Consider the following 14733-nt stretch of genomic DNA (forward strand, 5'->3'; position numbering starts at 1 on the left):
TCGGCCTCATCTTGGGCCTTTTTTGGTATGTTGCTCAATGCTGACCATTGGCAAGGTCCATGCATGTCTTCATCTGGGCAATGGCCTCTTCAGTATACTTGCATATGGTGGAGAAATGTTCCTCGAAGATGTCCGGGGCATCTTCAAATACTTGATATGAATCCTCTGGTGTGCCCACTATCTTTGACTTTGATACTAAAGAGTTGTCTTCGAGTGGCATGTGAAGCAGTCCTCGCACCTGGTGCTGTCATGATCAGAAAAGAGGAGGAGGTTGCACACCTCGTGGTGGATGGTCCATAGGAACTTTGGGTGGCACTGGGGACCATTCTTGAAAGGCGGCAGTTCCCTAACCCTGTGTGCATTCTCCTCTGTGAAGAAGTTGACGAGGGGCCAGGGGACCCGAAATGGCCCAAGGCTCTATTGGTTAGAAGGCAATCATGAATCAGTTACTGAGCAAAACGGGTGGCTTAGCTTTTTTCACCTGAGAATTGGGATCCAAAAAAGAGAGTGAAGAGCGCATTCAACTCTGATCTCAAGAGGTACACATCTGCACCAGATCTCATAAAATACTTACTAACATGGAGTCAGTGCCCATGTGCATTGTCAAGTAAGGAAGGAGTCACACTATACCTTGTTACTTGAAAAACGTCTGCTAAGAAAAACAATCTGTATGCATCTGTAACCAATACTAGGCAGCAGGAGTATGCAGAGAATGCATGCAAAGCATGCTTCAAACATACAGTTACAAACAAAAATATTATGGAAAGAAATTCAGAACCTTCTCTGACCCCAGAATATTATGCTTAGAAAAATATTGTCCAAATATCACCTGGCTACTATGCCGTACATCAAATTCTTCATCCTTTCAGTTTTATCAAATAAAGAAATGCAAAGAAACTGATAAGTCAAGATGTGATCTAATGACTGCATTTCAAACTTCATCCTCAGGAGAAGTCATTTACATCCCAGCATCTTTATTAGACCAAACTGTGTGATTCTATGCAACTCACTCAGTAATTCTGACCCCTTATCTTAATGGGAGTGTTAAAGGTGACTCAGTGACCCAAGGGCACACCAAGGATGGCCTGCAGTTTTGCAGTTCGGTGGTCCCTTGGGATAAGTGGCACCTCAAACTTTGCCAAAAAGAAAAACACCAATGAACCTTGAGGGCAGAGGTAAAATATAGCGAGGTCAGGCCAACTGAAAAAATGGTCGGAGATCTTTGTACTACCATAACATAATATAAAACAGAAATCATTGGTGTGCTTGAAACAATGACTGTGTTATTGTCATCTGCCTTTTCATAAATTGTTTTCAAGAACATACAAATCTCAGAGTGCCAGAGTAAATACCTTAAGAAAAGACTTTCAATAAACAAACTACACCTTCTCAAACTATATCGAAACATTCACCTTCTAAGTCTTTATATTGCTGAGATAAAGCATGTGAGCTAAAAAAATAAGTAGACAAAACAATATAATAGAACTCCCTAACGCTCTCTATAGGCTTTGATGTACTGAGAGCGAAGTTGTTGGTTCTAAATGTTACCATGACACAATCAATCTGGGTTGTGTGTTTGCTCCATACCTTTTTGGGGCCATCATTAGTTATATACCAGATGAACATGCTTTGTTAGGGACGTCATGTATGCCATTTTGCGTTTGAAAACAATTGCTGTGCTAAATCTGCACTCATGTAGGTTGGATAGAAATCATTAGACCTGCTAATGATCAGTGACTGAAGGAACCTCTACCATATTGCCATGTTGAACAGACTGTAGGATAAGAGAGAAAAATTCAGTCACATAAAAGGTTCATTCCATTGTTGGGTTATCAAGGGATCCTATTGCTAGTAGATAATGCATATAAGGGTGCTAGCAACCTAACACTGGTGGGTGTTATATTTTTATTAAGCTGTGATTCAGACTATGGTTAATGCCATGCTTTGTGAATTATGTCACTTGTGGATACATTTCTTTCAAAAAATTAATTTCATAATACTCTCTGTGTTATTTTGTTTACTGTAAACCTATTGTTCTTACTTTTAAGTATCTTCTGCTATTCTCTTGTTGTTTTTGCTTAATCATTAATTCTTTCACTAAAAGAAATCATAAAAAAAGGAAAACATGTGCATGAGGACAAAATGACCAACCGAGAGAAGACCATACCATTAACCATCAGACAACCATCATGTTTTCTGGACTGGTGTTATAACAGTACATTGGAGAAAACATGGCAGAAGTTTGAGAAAGTGATTCAAATTTTCCTGTGACCATGTAAACTCTCTTACCTTGTCAATGCCTGCACCTTCATCATGTGTCGCTCCTCCTGTTCTGCTAATTTCCTTTTTAAGTTATCAATTTCCTGTCTCAGTACTGCAGAATGCTCCATTTCTCCATCAAGCAAATTTCGCATTGATCTGGAAAGAGGAAACACTTTATGGTAAGGCTTCTGATTGCAACTCAGTTCTCAAAGAAAATGTTAATGGACAGAAAGAATAACAAATATGTTTTTTTTTCTCCAAATTCGCGGTCATCCCATTTAAAATATAGCCAGCATGATAATTAAGATAACCTATTTTTCTTTAAATAACAACTGTAAAAGAAAATTGCTGGTCATATTCCTCCTTTGTTTTCCAAACTAACATTTTTCACAGCTATGTATTTTGTCTGGCACGAAACATTAAAAGGTCAGAGATCAGTGCAAGTAAGATGTAGTGTAAGAAATCCATCTTCTTTGTGTGCTCCCCTGAGATCTGGAATATTGGAAAATTGGTGTTGTATACTCCTGGTCAGTGAAGCGCTGCTAAAAAGTCCTCACTGCATGTGACTTTCCCTAAAGTACTGGTAACAGTCTGGGCTGAATGAACAGCATGTTTGACTTTCCAGTAGATATCTTAGTCCCCGGAACCATTGTGCCAGGAGGTGCTGTTGCAGATGAGGACAGGGGGAGGAGCCTCCCTTGCACGCTACATAGTGCCATCAGTGTACCCGCTGAGCGGATAGCAGCATTGCCATCAGGGACTTCTAGTTTCAGGAACCATCATGCCATGAGGCGCTTTTGGGAGCCACCTCACGCGCTATATAGCACCATCAGTGTTCCTGCGAGGCGGGATTGCAGCGTTGCCATCGGGAACAACTACCACAAATAACCATTGCGCCTGGAGGTGCTTTTGCAGCTGAGGGCAGGGGGAGGAACCCTCTCACTCGCTATTTAACACATTGGTATTTCCATTGCACGGGATAGCAGTGTTCCATTATAGGAATCATCTCTGCAGGAGGTGCTTTTGCAGCTGAGGACAGGGGGAGGAGCTCCCACACGCACTATATAGCGCATCTGTGCTCCTGCTGTGCGGGACGCACCAGCGCAAATCCTGGACCTAGGGTGGGCCTGTCTTGCCCCCGTCAGCGCCAGGAAGAGGTGGCTAGATGCTGCCTGGTGGTTACGGACAGACTATCTCCATATTCAGGTACACTTACATATTAGCCAACATTTTGTACCTCCTCACTGGAGATCCCCTGAGATGGGTCTCTGTCTCTAAGCTCTTATGCCCTAAAAGCCAGGACTTTGGGGTGAGAGTGGGACTCCTATTCTTCTGTTGCTAGGACGCTGTGAAATACTTTAACAAAGGCAGTATTTACCTTGCCTGCACTGAGGAGCATTAGTTTACCGATGTATTTGTAAGCCTGCAAAGAGAGGCTGGACTTTACTAAGTGCCCCCCAAGTGTTTATGCTTCCTGAAACGTGGATGCCAAAACTTTGCCAAAACTCTGCAGTTTAATCCGCACAAGTGTTTTTATATTTTACGGAATAGTCTATTTGACGGATAGCCTCTCTCCATTGTTGGGTGCCTACCATTATCATGTGTTTCCATTCGTATTACCATATACCACGGAAAAAAGAAACGCATGTGGTGCTGTGGCTGCCCTGCTCTGCAAAAAAAGTGCATCACAATTGATCGGATGCTGGAGAGGGCCATGGGAGTAATAAGCACAGAAATAGCCCCCACTGAGAGAAGACTGTCCCTAAGCTCCTGCAATAATCCAGTGCCCTTCGAGGAAGTATCCCTGGATCTTTTGTCTGGCCCTCCCCACCTATTTGATCAATCTTTTACTTTCCACAGGTGGGAAAAGCTGCTACTTCCCTTAGTTCTTTTTCTGGAGGACACAAGGAGTCAGTTAAGGCTAAAAAACTCAAGAAGGGGCAGCAACGCGGTTTATCAGATGCTGCCACAGAGAAAGACTTTCATGCAGATAATTCATCAATCTTGGTCCGAGGGAACCCTGCAGTACAGTTTCTGGAGTCATCAGAGTCAGGCACGTCTGTACCTTTACCTGACCCTGCTTGGAAATAGTTATCTATCATCGACTGCATTACCAAATTTAAGGTTCTGTTACAGACTGAGCTTTCCCCAATTTTAGCCCGCTTGGGACCTATTGAACCCAGCTTAAAGCAGTTGTTGCCCCTACAAACCTCCTCAACAGGAAGCAAGTCTAGTTCCATCACTAAAACTTGTCAACAAAACTACTCCACTGAGCAATCATCTTTATCAACAGGGGTGCCCCCTCCAGCAAGAGGCGACGTTTACCCTCTGACCACTCAAACAGAAGTGGCTATTTCTAGGGCTGGGGGTTCTGCGGTTAATGTAGTTAATCCACATTTGATCCCTAGCCTGACCATTATTAACCTTTCTTCAGCTGTGTGTCCCTATGTGGTGGTTCAAATTGATGTACTCCCCTTACAGGAAAGATTGTAAGGGATCATATGGGGAGTTGCACAACAAGGTCCTGGACTGGTTTGCACGCAATAGGAATTTTCCCTTCGTTCTTCAGATGAAATCTTGTTCACTCAAAGGTTGGCTGGATTGGTCCGGACCATATCACTTCTGAAGGGGACTGTGTGATCATCAATTTTAGATTGCCGCATGTGGCACAGGCTATACCAGGTGGGAATTGGAGCAGATGTACACCAACGAGTCATATATTCCCTGTCTCTCTTGTTTTTTGTTTTTTTTAAACAAATCTACAAACCTCTTTTGTATGCGTCCACTGACTGAAATGTTAGTCTCTGGCTATGCGTGGGGGAAGGGTCAAGGATTCTTTGGGGGCAAGACCAGTTTCTATACCACCTAGTTTTTCTCCTCTGCTCTCCCTAATGTACAGTTTAATGTCTCAGTAGGGAATCTGTTTGCTATTTTAACAGAGGTCAACTGACTGCCACAATCTCTCAATGGAAGTCTGATTACTGATGTACCCAGGAGGCTGTAATCACGGAGAAGGGGCCTGTTTTAGGGGTGGTAAGGTCTGGTAACCTTTTCTCACTCATGAGATGGAACATGGCAAGGTTAAAAGATAAGACTATAACCCCTTTATTGATAAATTTGATGTTGTTGTCATACAGGAAACTTAGGTTACTATACCAATCTCATGTAGGGGATGTTCCTGTTTTTCCTGCCCTGCTACACCTTCTTCTAAGGAGACAGCTAGGGGCAGTCTCTCTATATGGGTACTACTTAATCTTGTGGTAGTAGTTTCAGCTATCGATTCAGATAGCTGTGCATACCACCTCTGCTTTTCAAGGATAGCCAGGGCTCTTTTTATTGCTACCTGTCATTTTTTATAAGAATGATTTTACTAATTCTTTTAGTTCTTTAATTGAGAAATTGTTTTGTTTTGTAGTAAGCTTGAAACCTAATGGATCAGGTACTATGTTTCAATCCCATTTCTTGCTATGTGGAGATTACAATTCCAAACTTGGGGACTTGCACGAAGAGTTGGGTTTTACAGGCTTAGCAGCAGTAGCAGTGTCACTAGATAATAGAGGGGGAGAGTTGAGGAAAGTTGAAGCTGTATATGATCTTGTAGATGCAATCAGTTTCTTTCAGGACAAAGGGCCAAGTAAATCCACCTACTGGGGGTGAACATCTGTTATAGACTATATATTTGCTTTAAGATAGGTCCTGCAGTGGTGCTCCAATAGTTTCACCATAGAAGCCCAATGGGGGATCACAATGCATTGTCTCTGGAAGGGGTCTTCCCTGTGGGTAGGGAGCAGCATTTACAGTAGTTACTCGGCATTCAAGAGATCGGCTCAGATTGGCTTGGCATCTGAAAAACCCTATCTCTACACTTGGTCACCTTCTTCAAACATATCTGCCAGTGTTTGTGGGGCACTTAGCAGAGGATTTAGGGAAAGTTTTATCCGCCAGTTACCAATCCTTATGCTCGTGGATTAAAAAACATCTGCTGAAGGCCTATCATCCTAACCCAGACCACCCTTGATGGTTCGAAGCGAGCTGTTTAGTGGGTAACCGCCATCTGAGGAAGGACCTGACAGGGGGCTCAGGAGATGTTGGGGAGGTTCAGGAAGCTAGGCTGGACTATAAACAGTTGCTAAGGACAAGAAGAATTCTTTGAATATTTGAATAAAAAGGACTGAGAAAAGCTGGAATTAGTAGCCACCCAGAATAACAGTAAAGTAGTCTCGGATACTGTCAACAGGTTTCGTCAATGAGATACTCCCCCTAACCAACTCCTAGTCTGCAATATTTCTGGCCCAGAATTGGTGATGCATTTTACCTCTGTTTATCAGTAGCCCATAGATAAGCTGTGTAAGGGTAGGTTGGAAACTCCCCCCTTCCAGTCTTCCCTTCAGGAAGTGGTTAGATCTATTAGGCAAAGCTCAAGTGGTAAAGCTCCAGTGCCTGTCTGTTTCCACATAGATTTACTTAAATGTAATTTAGATGTCTGGGGTCCCCTGCTCACTAATTTGTTCAATAATTTGTGTAGCAGTATCCCGGATTCTCGGGCCTTTCAACTATTGTCCATATTTTTAAAAAATGAGACTGAAGTCTCTCAAAAGTTACAGGCAAATATCTCTTATTGAAAGTACAGTAAAGATATCAGGGAGGGTAATTTTCAATTGTCTGCAGACTTGAGTCAGTGATAATAACATCTTGTCCCCACGTCAGTATGGCTTCCGCCCAGGGCTTGGCACAGTGGAGCAATCCCTGAACCTGTACATGATTGTGCAAACATATCATTGCCAAGGGCAGGCCACTGTACCTTGCCTTTATGGATTTATCTTCCGCATTTGACTGCATAAAGAGGGACAAGTTAAGGACAATTCTGATAGATCTGAGTGTGGGAGTCTGACTGGTAAATTTCCTGTATACATTACAAGAGATCTTAGGGGCCTGGGGATCGAAATGGCCGGGCAGGAGAAACCTCTGATGTTTTCCCTCTAGCTAGTGGAGAGTGCAGGAGTGCGTTCCGGCACCTCCTCTTTTTATTATCTATATTAATGAACTAAGTTCCCACCTATCTGCCTCCAGTGACATATACCAAAATATTGCCAACTAGAGCATGGGTAGGGAGTACCATGTTTCCCCCAATCGGGTGGAAGAAAACAGGATTTGTAGGAAGTCCCCATTTTATTCTACATTCTGAACTTAACCAGGACTATATTTTAGATAGATTGAGGTGGCCTGGCTCCTGCTTTAGGTGAGTCTGTAGTCTAATATGGGAGCTAGCATTAACAGAAAAATCATTCTTGACTGCGTTAGTTTGGACAAGGGTCTCTCAATTCCCTGGATTAAAAACGTCAGGAAGTCCTTCAATGATATTGGCCTCCCTGAAATATTTAACGCTCCGGCAAAAATAAATAAACATGATAGGAGGCTGGTAAAGTCCCACCATGAAGAGTTCAATCTCTCCGACAGAATGGAGGAGGTTTTTAGTTAGCTCTCTGTTCGCAACTATTTTATCCTATTAGCAACAGGGAGCTGGTACTTTATTTAACTCGGAACTCTCAAGGTGGGAGAGGTCTCTTCTTTTTAGATTCAGGGCTAGTACGGTGCAAATTCTTCTGTGTTTCTTTGATGGGGCTAACTCTTGGGGCAGTATTATACTGGCATATCCCTGTGACAGGTCGGATGAGCTTTGCTGCATTTTATGGAGTTTTTTGCAAATGTTATTGTCGTTTTTTACAATACTGTCTCAAGCATATTCTGCAACCACAAGCCTTCAAGAAAGGTAGGGGCATCTTGGTATCTTTACGTATCTTCAGATGTTAGGCAGTCCTGATGTCTGTTACAGTGTTTGCTGTTTCCTAAACATATCTGAAAGGAGTAGGAAATCAATGAAGGGATAATGGTAGCGGTGGCAGTTCATTGCTAAGTTAATACATTTTATTACAGTAGTTTACACTGTCTGAAGTTATGTTTTTAATGGACTATGTATTAATGTTTTAAACCTTACTGTATGGCCTCAGCGTTTTTTTTATGATTTATACTGTATTCTTTTTTGATTTTTGCTTAAAAAACGAATAAAGATATTTGGTTGATTGATTGCCTGTACAGCCAACATGAGTAAGAACAAACTGCTCATGGGGTATAAAAGTCAAATAAACAATGTGGCTACATGGAGACTTTTCCCACCTATACACAATGTAAAAACTTACCACCTGGACTGAAAAACAAACAAGTGCCACTACAGGCCAGGTATGAGTGTGGGGTTGCGATAAGAACCTGTTTTTATGTTTCAAATGAGTAAATTTGCTGTTAGGTTTACCACATTTCCATGTGTTTCTAAAAGTAAGGCCCATCTGTGTAGCCCTCGATGTTACAATATGCGAGCTGTACATATGTGCCTGTTTAATGGCATAACATGACTTACAGTGCCAATAAGTCAAGTGATGTTGCAACCATTACACTTAGGTAAAGTTGTGCAGTATCAATTACTTAGTTCTTCTAACTTAGTCTAGTAAGTTTTTATGAGTGCAGTTCCTGTAACACATATCTTAGAGGTGAAAATAATATCATTAGTTACATGTATTGTTTTGTATGTTCTAAATATGGTTTTTTATATGGTTGTCGTGGTTATTTTAGGTAAGCAGATTAAGCGTAGTGTCTGTCATGTGCTGACTGGCTTTGTCCCTTGATCTAGGCCTTACTTAGTTCTATCAACTTATCCTACAGTTATTTGAAATCTTTACAAACAACAAAGCAATTCGGAATGTTCAGCATACAGAATTAAAAACACTACATTTTAAAAACGACAATACTTATTCCAGGCGAGGAATAATAATGAGCCATTAGTAAAAAATAAAAAGTGCAAAGTGCGTTTTTGATAGATGCCACATAAAACAAAACGGACCTCCGACTCAGTTGGATAGCACAATGTGCAAAGTACACCAGGCCAGGTCCCATTATGGGGCCAGCAGATCCGCAGTCTGCACAAGAAGAAGACATATTACAAAGTTTTCTTGCTCTCAAACTATCTCAAAGCAGGAACAATCAATGCAGTTAAAAAAGTACCAGCCAAAAGTAAGTCTGTACAAAGTCATGGTGTGGAAACACTAAACAGCGTGAGGTGCCAAATATGGAACAGAGGAGTTTGAACATTTAAAATCAGCGTGCAATGCGCAATTATGACCATTCGGGACCAGACAATTGGCAGCATCCATAGTCACTTAGGGCCATATGTACGAACACATTTTCCCATTAACACAGAATGGGAAAAACCCTTTGCTACATCTGGCCCCAAGTTGCTACGTGCAAAATATGTCGGAGGCATGACTGGACCTAGTCCTTTTCCAGCATACTTATAAAGACTGGTCATTTAAGACCAAAGTGCAATATGCAATTATGACCGTAGGAGAACAGACAGTAAGCAACATCTGTGGTCACTAAGGAGCCATGTGCAAAAATCAGCCGGAGGCAAAAATAGTCCCATCCTGCTTGCAACATACTGTGCAAACTGGTCATTTAAAAACAATCAGCAATGCGCAGTTATGACCGCTGGGGGGCAACAGTAAGCAACAAGTATGTTCGCTAAAGTGCAATGTGCCAATGACATTAATAGACCCAGCCCGTTTCCAGCATCCTGGGCAAGCAGAGATAAGAGTACTCTTAGGACAACAGCGTTACTTAGTTTTTGTCATACTTACCCTGAAATTGGGAGAGGAGTGAAATGGAATGGACTGCAGATCTAAGGCTTTCCCAGTGCAACAGGCTTACTCAGCTTAATTCCCTCCTACTGCACTTACAGCTGTCAAAAATAGAATGCCATTGACAAAAGGCCTGATCAGACACATGACCGATAGCCTTATCTGCCCCCTGTTCTGCCCACCTAAATCAGCCAATGCCCAAAGGAATGCTCTCAAAGAGCATTCTGCCTTCTGCTTCGTCTTCCGGAAGTCAAAAAGAAAACTCAAGTAAGTCATTTAAAGCTGTATGGTTACACAGACAATAGGGATCCTTATTTGTAGGGAGATAGCATATGGGTGCTTTGAAATGGTATGTTTGACTTTGAACATGGAAGGGCTAAAAAGAGTGGCCTTCAGTAGGAGCAGCTAAGGAGAGCGAGTGAATCCTAGTCAAGTTTAGAAAGATCAGAAATAGGGCTATGTTTTCACCACAGGTCATCCTGTCACTCAGACTGCTTGCTTAGATATAGGGAGACAAGTCTGTTTTTGAAAAAAATCTGTCTGATTGGGGAAGGACTGAGGGGTACTCTTTCTGCTCTTAAACCTCTGATTCTGAAGGTTTTTCTTTGAGTCAAGAAAGATGGTATTTTGAAGACTCACATTAAGAAAAAAGGTTCCAGGACTTATTTACAGTAAAAACCAACACAAGTCAGAAATCTCCCTACAAGTTGCAAAACTTGGTGCTTAGAAACAGCTCAGCCATGGAAGACCGGGACAGGGTGCTTGGCTCCCCAAATAGGACATATCCTATATGGGCCAGATTTTCAAGTTCAGCTCATTGAGATATTTGTTGTGAAAAACTTCTCTCCAATGTGACCCCGCGTAGAAGGGACTGGACTTCGAGACCAAAGGTAAACCGTGAGAGGGGAAAAAGGAACCAAAAAGTGCTAAATGACAGGCCGTGTGAGGATGGCTGTTGCTCCCCTCCCACTCACTCGGCAGTCCAGGGTAGTAATCACCTCTCAAAGGCTCCTGTTGGAATGAGACCACTGTGGAACCGTACAGTGCTACAGATGCCTGCTCCAGAATTAATTCACCCACTGGGAGATTTCCTAATGGCGTTTGCGATATCTGGACGGGTCGCAGGCTTTCATTAACTCTCCCTGCGCTTGCATGGCTCGGAGCCCACATGGCAGTGATGGCGCTGCTGAAGCAAGTTCGGGGATTGAAGGGTCAGGGTAGCGGAGGGGCTTGTGCGGAGTCACGCATGGAAATCGAAGTAAGGAAATCAGAGCCGCCTGTCAATGTTAAAAACCAGATCAGAGAACTAGCTCGGAGTCTAATGGGACTGCTGAATAAGCGGCAACGGAAGTGCCTGTGTTAGGACTGTGTTGGCCAAGATATTTGGGAAAAGCACACATGGTGGGGGCCCACTGAAACACAGTGACATTCTGCGTTATGGTCAGGTAGCATTGACTGCAGCAGTGCCGGTACCGTCAGGCACTGATCATTCACACCCCCCAGGAGGGGGTGCTCAGGAGGAGGGTGACCTGGTCTCGTCAACCCATCTAAGTTTACAGGGCTAGGGTATCGATCGGATGCCTCTGCCCTCAGTCCCTCTTCTAGGCAAACTAACCTCAGAGCCAAGCACAGGGTCCTCTGCAGCTGAAGGGATGTCCCTGTACCCCACCAACCCCCTCAACCCGCCCCCACCAACCGTCCTTGGACACATTGCGAGATCAATTAAAGTGGATTTTCTGGTGGTGGGTGATGAATCTGCTGCCGGTATGGGGTGGGGGAGAATAAGGAACATAGGGGATTCACAGGACACCCAATACCTGTCTGCCGCTGTGCTGGCCCTTGCTGCCCCTGAGAGGGAAAGCATCTCTGGAGATATACCTGGCTCTTCAAGACAAGCGGGCACCCAGGAGGGTACACTCCGCATCTTTGGATCATTTAAGTCATCCAACACACTCGTTATCCCAAATCGGGTGGACAACAACTCTACTGAAGTACCTCAGCTACAATCGGGTTCTAGAGGATGAACTGCTGTAGCCCCTCCTGAGTGAAACCTGATCCAGAATCCATTGATACATTTTTTTCCTTATCAGACTGGTCTGGTGATAAGAGGCAAAACTGCAGCCAGGTTAGGTATAGTCAATCTAGTCTGGCAACGGACATGAGTAGCTTAGAAGAGGATTAAGGTGCCCAGTCTGCAGAAGCCCTTGGTGATAATCCTACCATGGTCAGGAAAAACGGGAGGAAAGGGCCCCCTCAAGCAAAATATAAATTTGCTACAAAAGTTCTATTTTGGGATTATTCTGATTCTCCAGGTTTGTCTACAGGTACCCATGGTATAGCAGGAGCAGGAGTAGTTCTGATGGCCCAGGAGACAATCTCACCAGGAGTAATTTATCAGAGTATCAATGGCTCTCCGGGGCAAGATGCACACAGAGAATCACAAGACTCAATCAGCATGTCGGAAACTTCAGGGAGCAAAAACCTGCTCAGAATTTACATCTTGTTTGGGAGAGGTTGAGGACAGAATTGTTTCACTCGAGGGAGGTGTAGCTTCTCAGAAGAACTCAGCTGGCCCTAAAATTCCCATATGATCGACACCCAGTGGAAACTTGAGAACTCTGAGAACAGGCTAAGACGTACTAACTTGAGAGTTCTGGGGATCCCCGAAGGGCAACAAGGGGAGGACCCCCCAAATTCATTGCAACCCTCTTCAAAGAAGCATTCCCGAAGCTGGATAAGTGGGACTGGGATCAAGAAATTTAACATGCTCATTGTTTTCCTTTTCAGTTCAATGTACAAGTAGTTAAACCCAGGACAGTTTTGATATATGTAGGGAATTTATTCCTCCGAACGTACAGGAAAGGGGTGTTCGTTTTTTGTCTGACCAGATTACTGTAATTTTACGGGTGAACAACTCTGGTGCTTACAGCAGTTAATCCAGCCCTTTCAGGCAAAGAGGGCGCAGGCTTCCTCCTGCAGCCAGCCAAATTACAGGTGGTTTGGCAGGAAAAAATCAAATTTTTTACTTCCAAGATAAAGGCGCAGGTGTTTCTTCAGAATTTAGGTGTACCATCATTATATGCCTGGTACTCTATAGGTTGCTTCTACCCTAAAGTTAATGTTAGTTTTTCTGTCTTAGGCTGTTAACTATATTCAGGGATATCATTAGCATTTATATATTATTGTTTTATTTTTGTCTGTAGTTGGGCCTCGGTTGTGGTTATTCTTATTACTGTTCTGGAGGGCCGAGCTTGTAGGGAGTGTCAACACTTCATCACGGACCAGGGAGGTCCATCTGCTTTCATGAATAGGCAGGGGAGAGGGGAGTGGGGGGGGCAAGGGTTTCACGGAAGAAGGGGGGCAGGGGAGGTAAGATGGGCAGGGTTGGGGTGTGTAGGAAGTGGGGTATTTGTGGGAGCTTTCGAAAAGTACTGTACCAGGTCAAGAATTGTATTTTGTTCATGAAGCCTGGTTTTGTGTTTCGATAGCAGTGTAACTATTGCTAAAAGGCTTCGTAATCATGGTATCAACCGAAATGCATTGGCTCCATGACCGTTTGTGCCCTCAATTATAGGAATAAATGGGCTAGGGTTGCCCTTGTTCTACGGTATATGAAGGATGATTTACTCTGTCTGCAAGAGACACATATCCCCTGGGACAAATGCTAGAGGTCCCGGATCTGTCCTGTCTAGCAGATACGCTCCAGGGCTTTTCATCAAGGGGGTGGCGATCCTGGCTAACAAAACACTTTGCATGTCTAAGTAGGTTAAGGAGGATAAAGGAGACTGTGGCGTGATTATTCAGTGCGAGATACGTCGGGAATTTCTGGCGATCTGCTCGGTCTATGGCTCTAACACAGATGAGGCGTATGTCTTGAATTTTTTTAATATAGAATTGGCACTTTGGCCCTACCCCTTAGTGCTCTACGGGGATTTTAAAATACATTTTGGCGTACACATAGACTGGCTCAGGATGAATTATCGGTACTTCAGAAGGAAGCCAGGTTCATATAAGGCACTGCAGAGCTTGGTGAAGGATTATGGTCTGGTTGATTTATGGCTTAAGCATAAAGCCCCTAGCCGGACTTTACATTGTATTCTATCCCTCATAATAAATTAGTTTGATTGGAGTTTTTTTTAACGTCTTCACCTCAATTGAGATTTCACCTTGGTTCATATCTGATCATAATCCTTTAATTCTGGAAATCTCTCTTGTAAGCGGGGGGTCATGGTTGTTTGTAAATTATTTTTAGATCACGCATATAAAGATCATATGTCCAAATGGATCTCTGAATTTGTTATCAATAATAGAGGGACTGCCTTGTCAGGGTCAGTCTATCATGCATTTAAAGGAGGGGTGAGGGGTGAAACCCTTAGTTTTTCTCTTTATCAGCAACAGGCAAAACAAGATGTCATCCAAAATAAGCTTTAAAGGATGAAGCAGGTAGAAAGTCAGCTTAATAGCTGTATTCTGGTGGGGCAGCACTCGTTCCTTCTACAGCAGGAGGCAGCAATCCTCAACACCAAATTAATAAGCAATTCGGAGCTGAGGCAGCAGTCAAGTACCATTTACATAAGAAACGGTGTTATGAACTGGGAGAGGCTACAGGGAGACTTTTAGCAAAGCGTTTTAGACAGAGAGAGGTGGCTAATCATATTGTATCCATAGAAGTTCAGTCTGGTCTCCAATCCAAAACTCCCTCAGACATTCTGGCGGCCTTTAGGGATTTTTATGCAAACTTGTACACTGGAGTGTTCCCTCCTTCAGACACGAGTTCCTCAGACTT

General features: G+C 43.3%; 1 protein-coding gene across 2 annotated transcripts in view; it reads right to left on the reverse strand.

The window, feature by feature from the left end:
- Positions 1 to 14733, reverse strand: part of SNX29 (sorting nexin 29) — a 1353458-nt gene that overhangs the window by 854555 nt on the left and 484170 nt on the right. For both annotated transcript variants that reach the window (XM_069210178.1, XM_069210180.1), the window contains one exon: positions 2290 to 2418. In XM_069210178.1, coding sequence (XP_069066279.1) covers positions 2290 to 2418 — 129 coding nt within the window. The remainder of the gene's footprint in view (positions 1 to 2289; positions 2419 to 14733) is intronic.

This window comes from Pleurodeles waltl, chromosome 10, assembly GCF_031143425.1.
Source record: "Pleurodeles waltl isolate 20211129_DDA chromosome 10, aPleWal1.hap1.20221129, whole genome shotgun sequence".
In the NCBI taxonomy this organism is placed as follows: Eukaryota; Metazoa; Chordata; class Amphibia; order Caudata; family Salamandridae; genus Pleurodeles; species Pleurodeles waltl.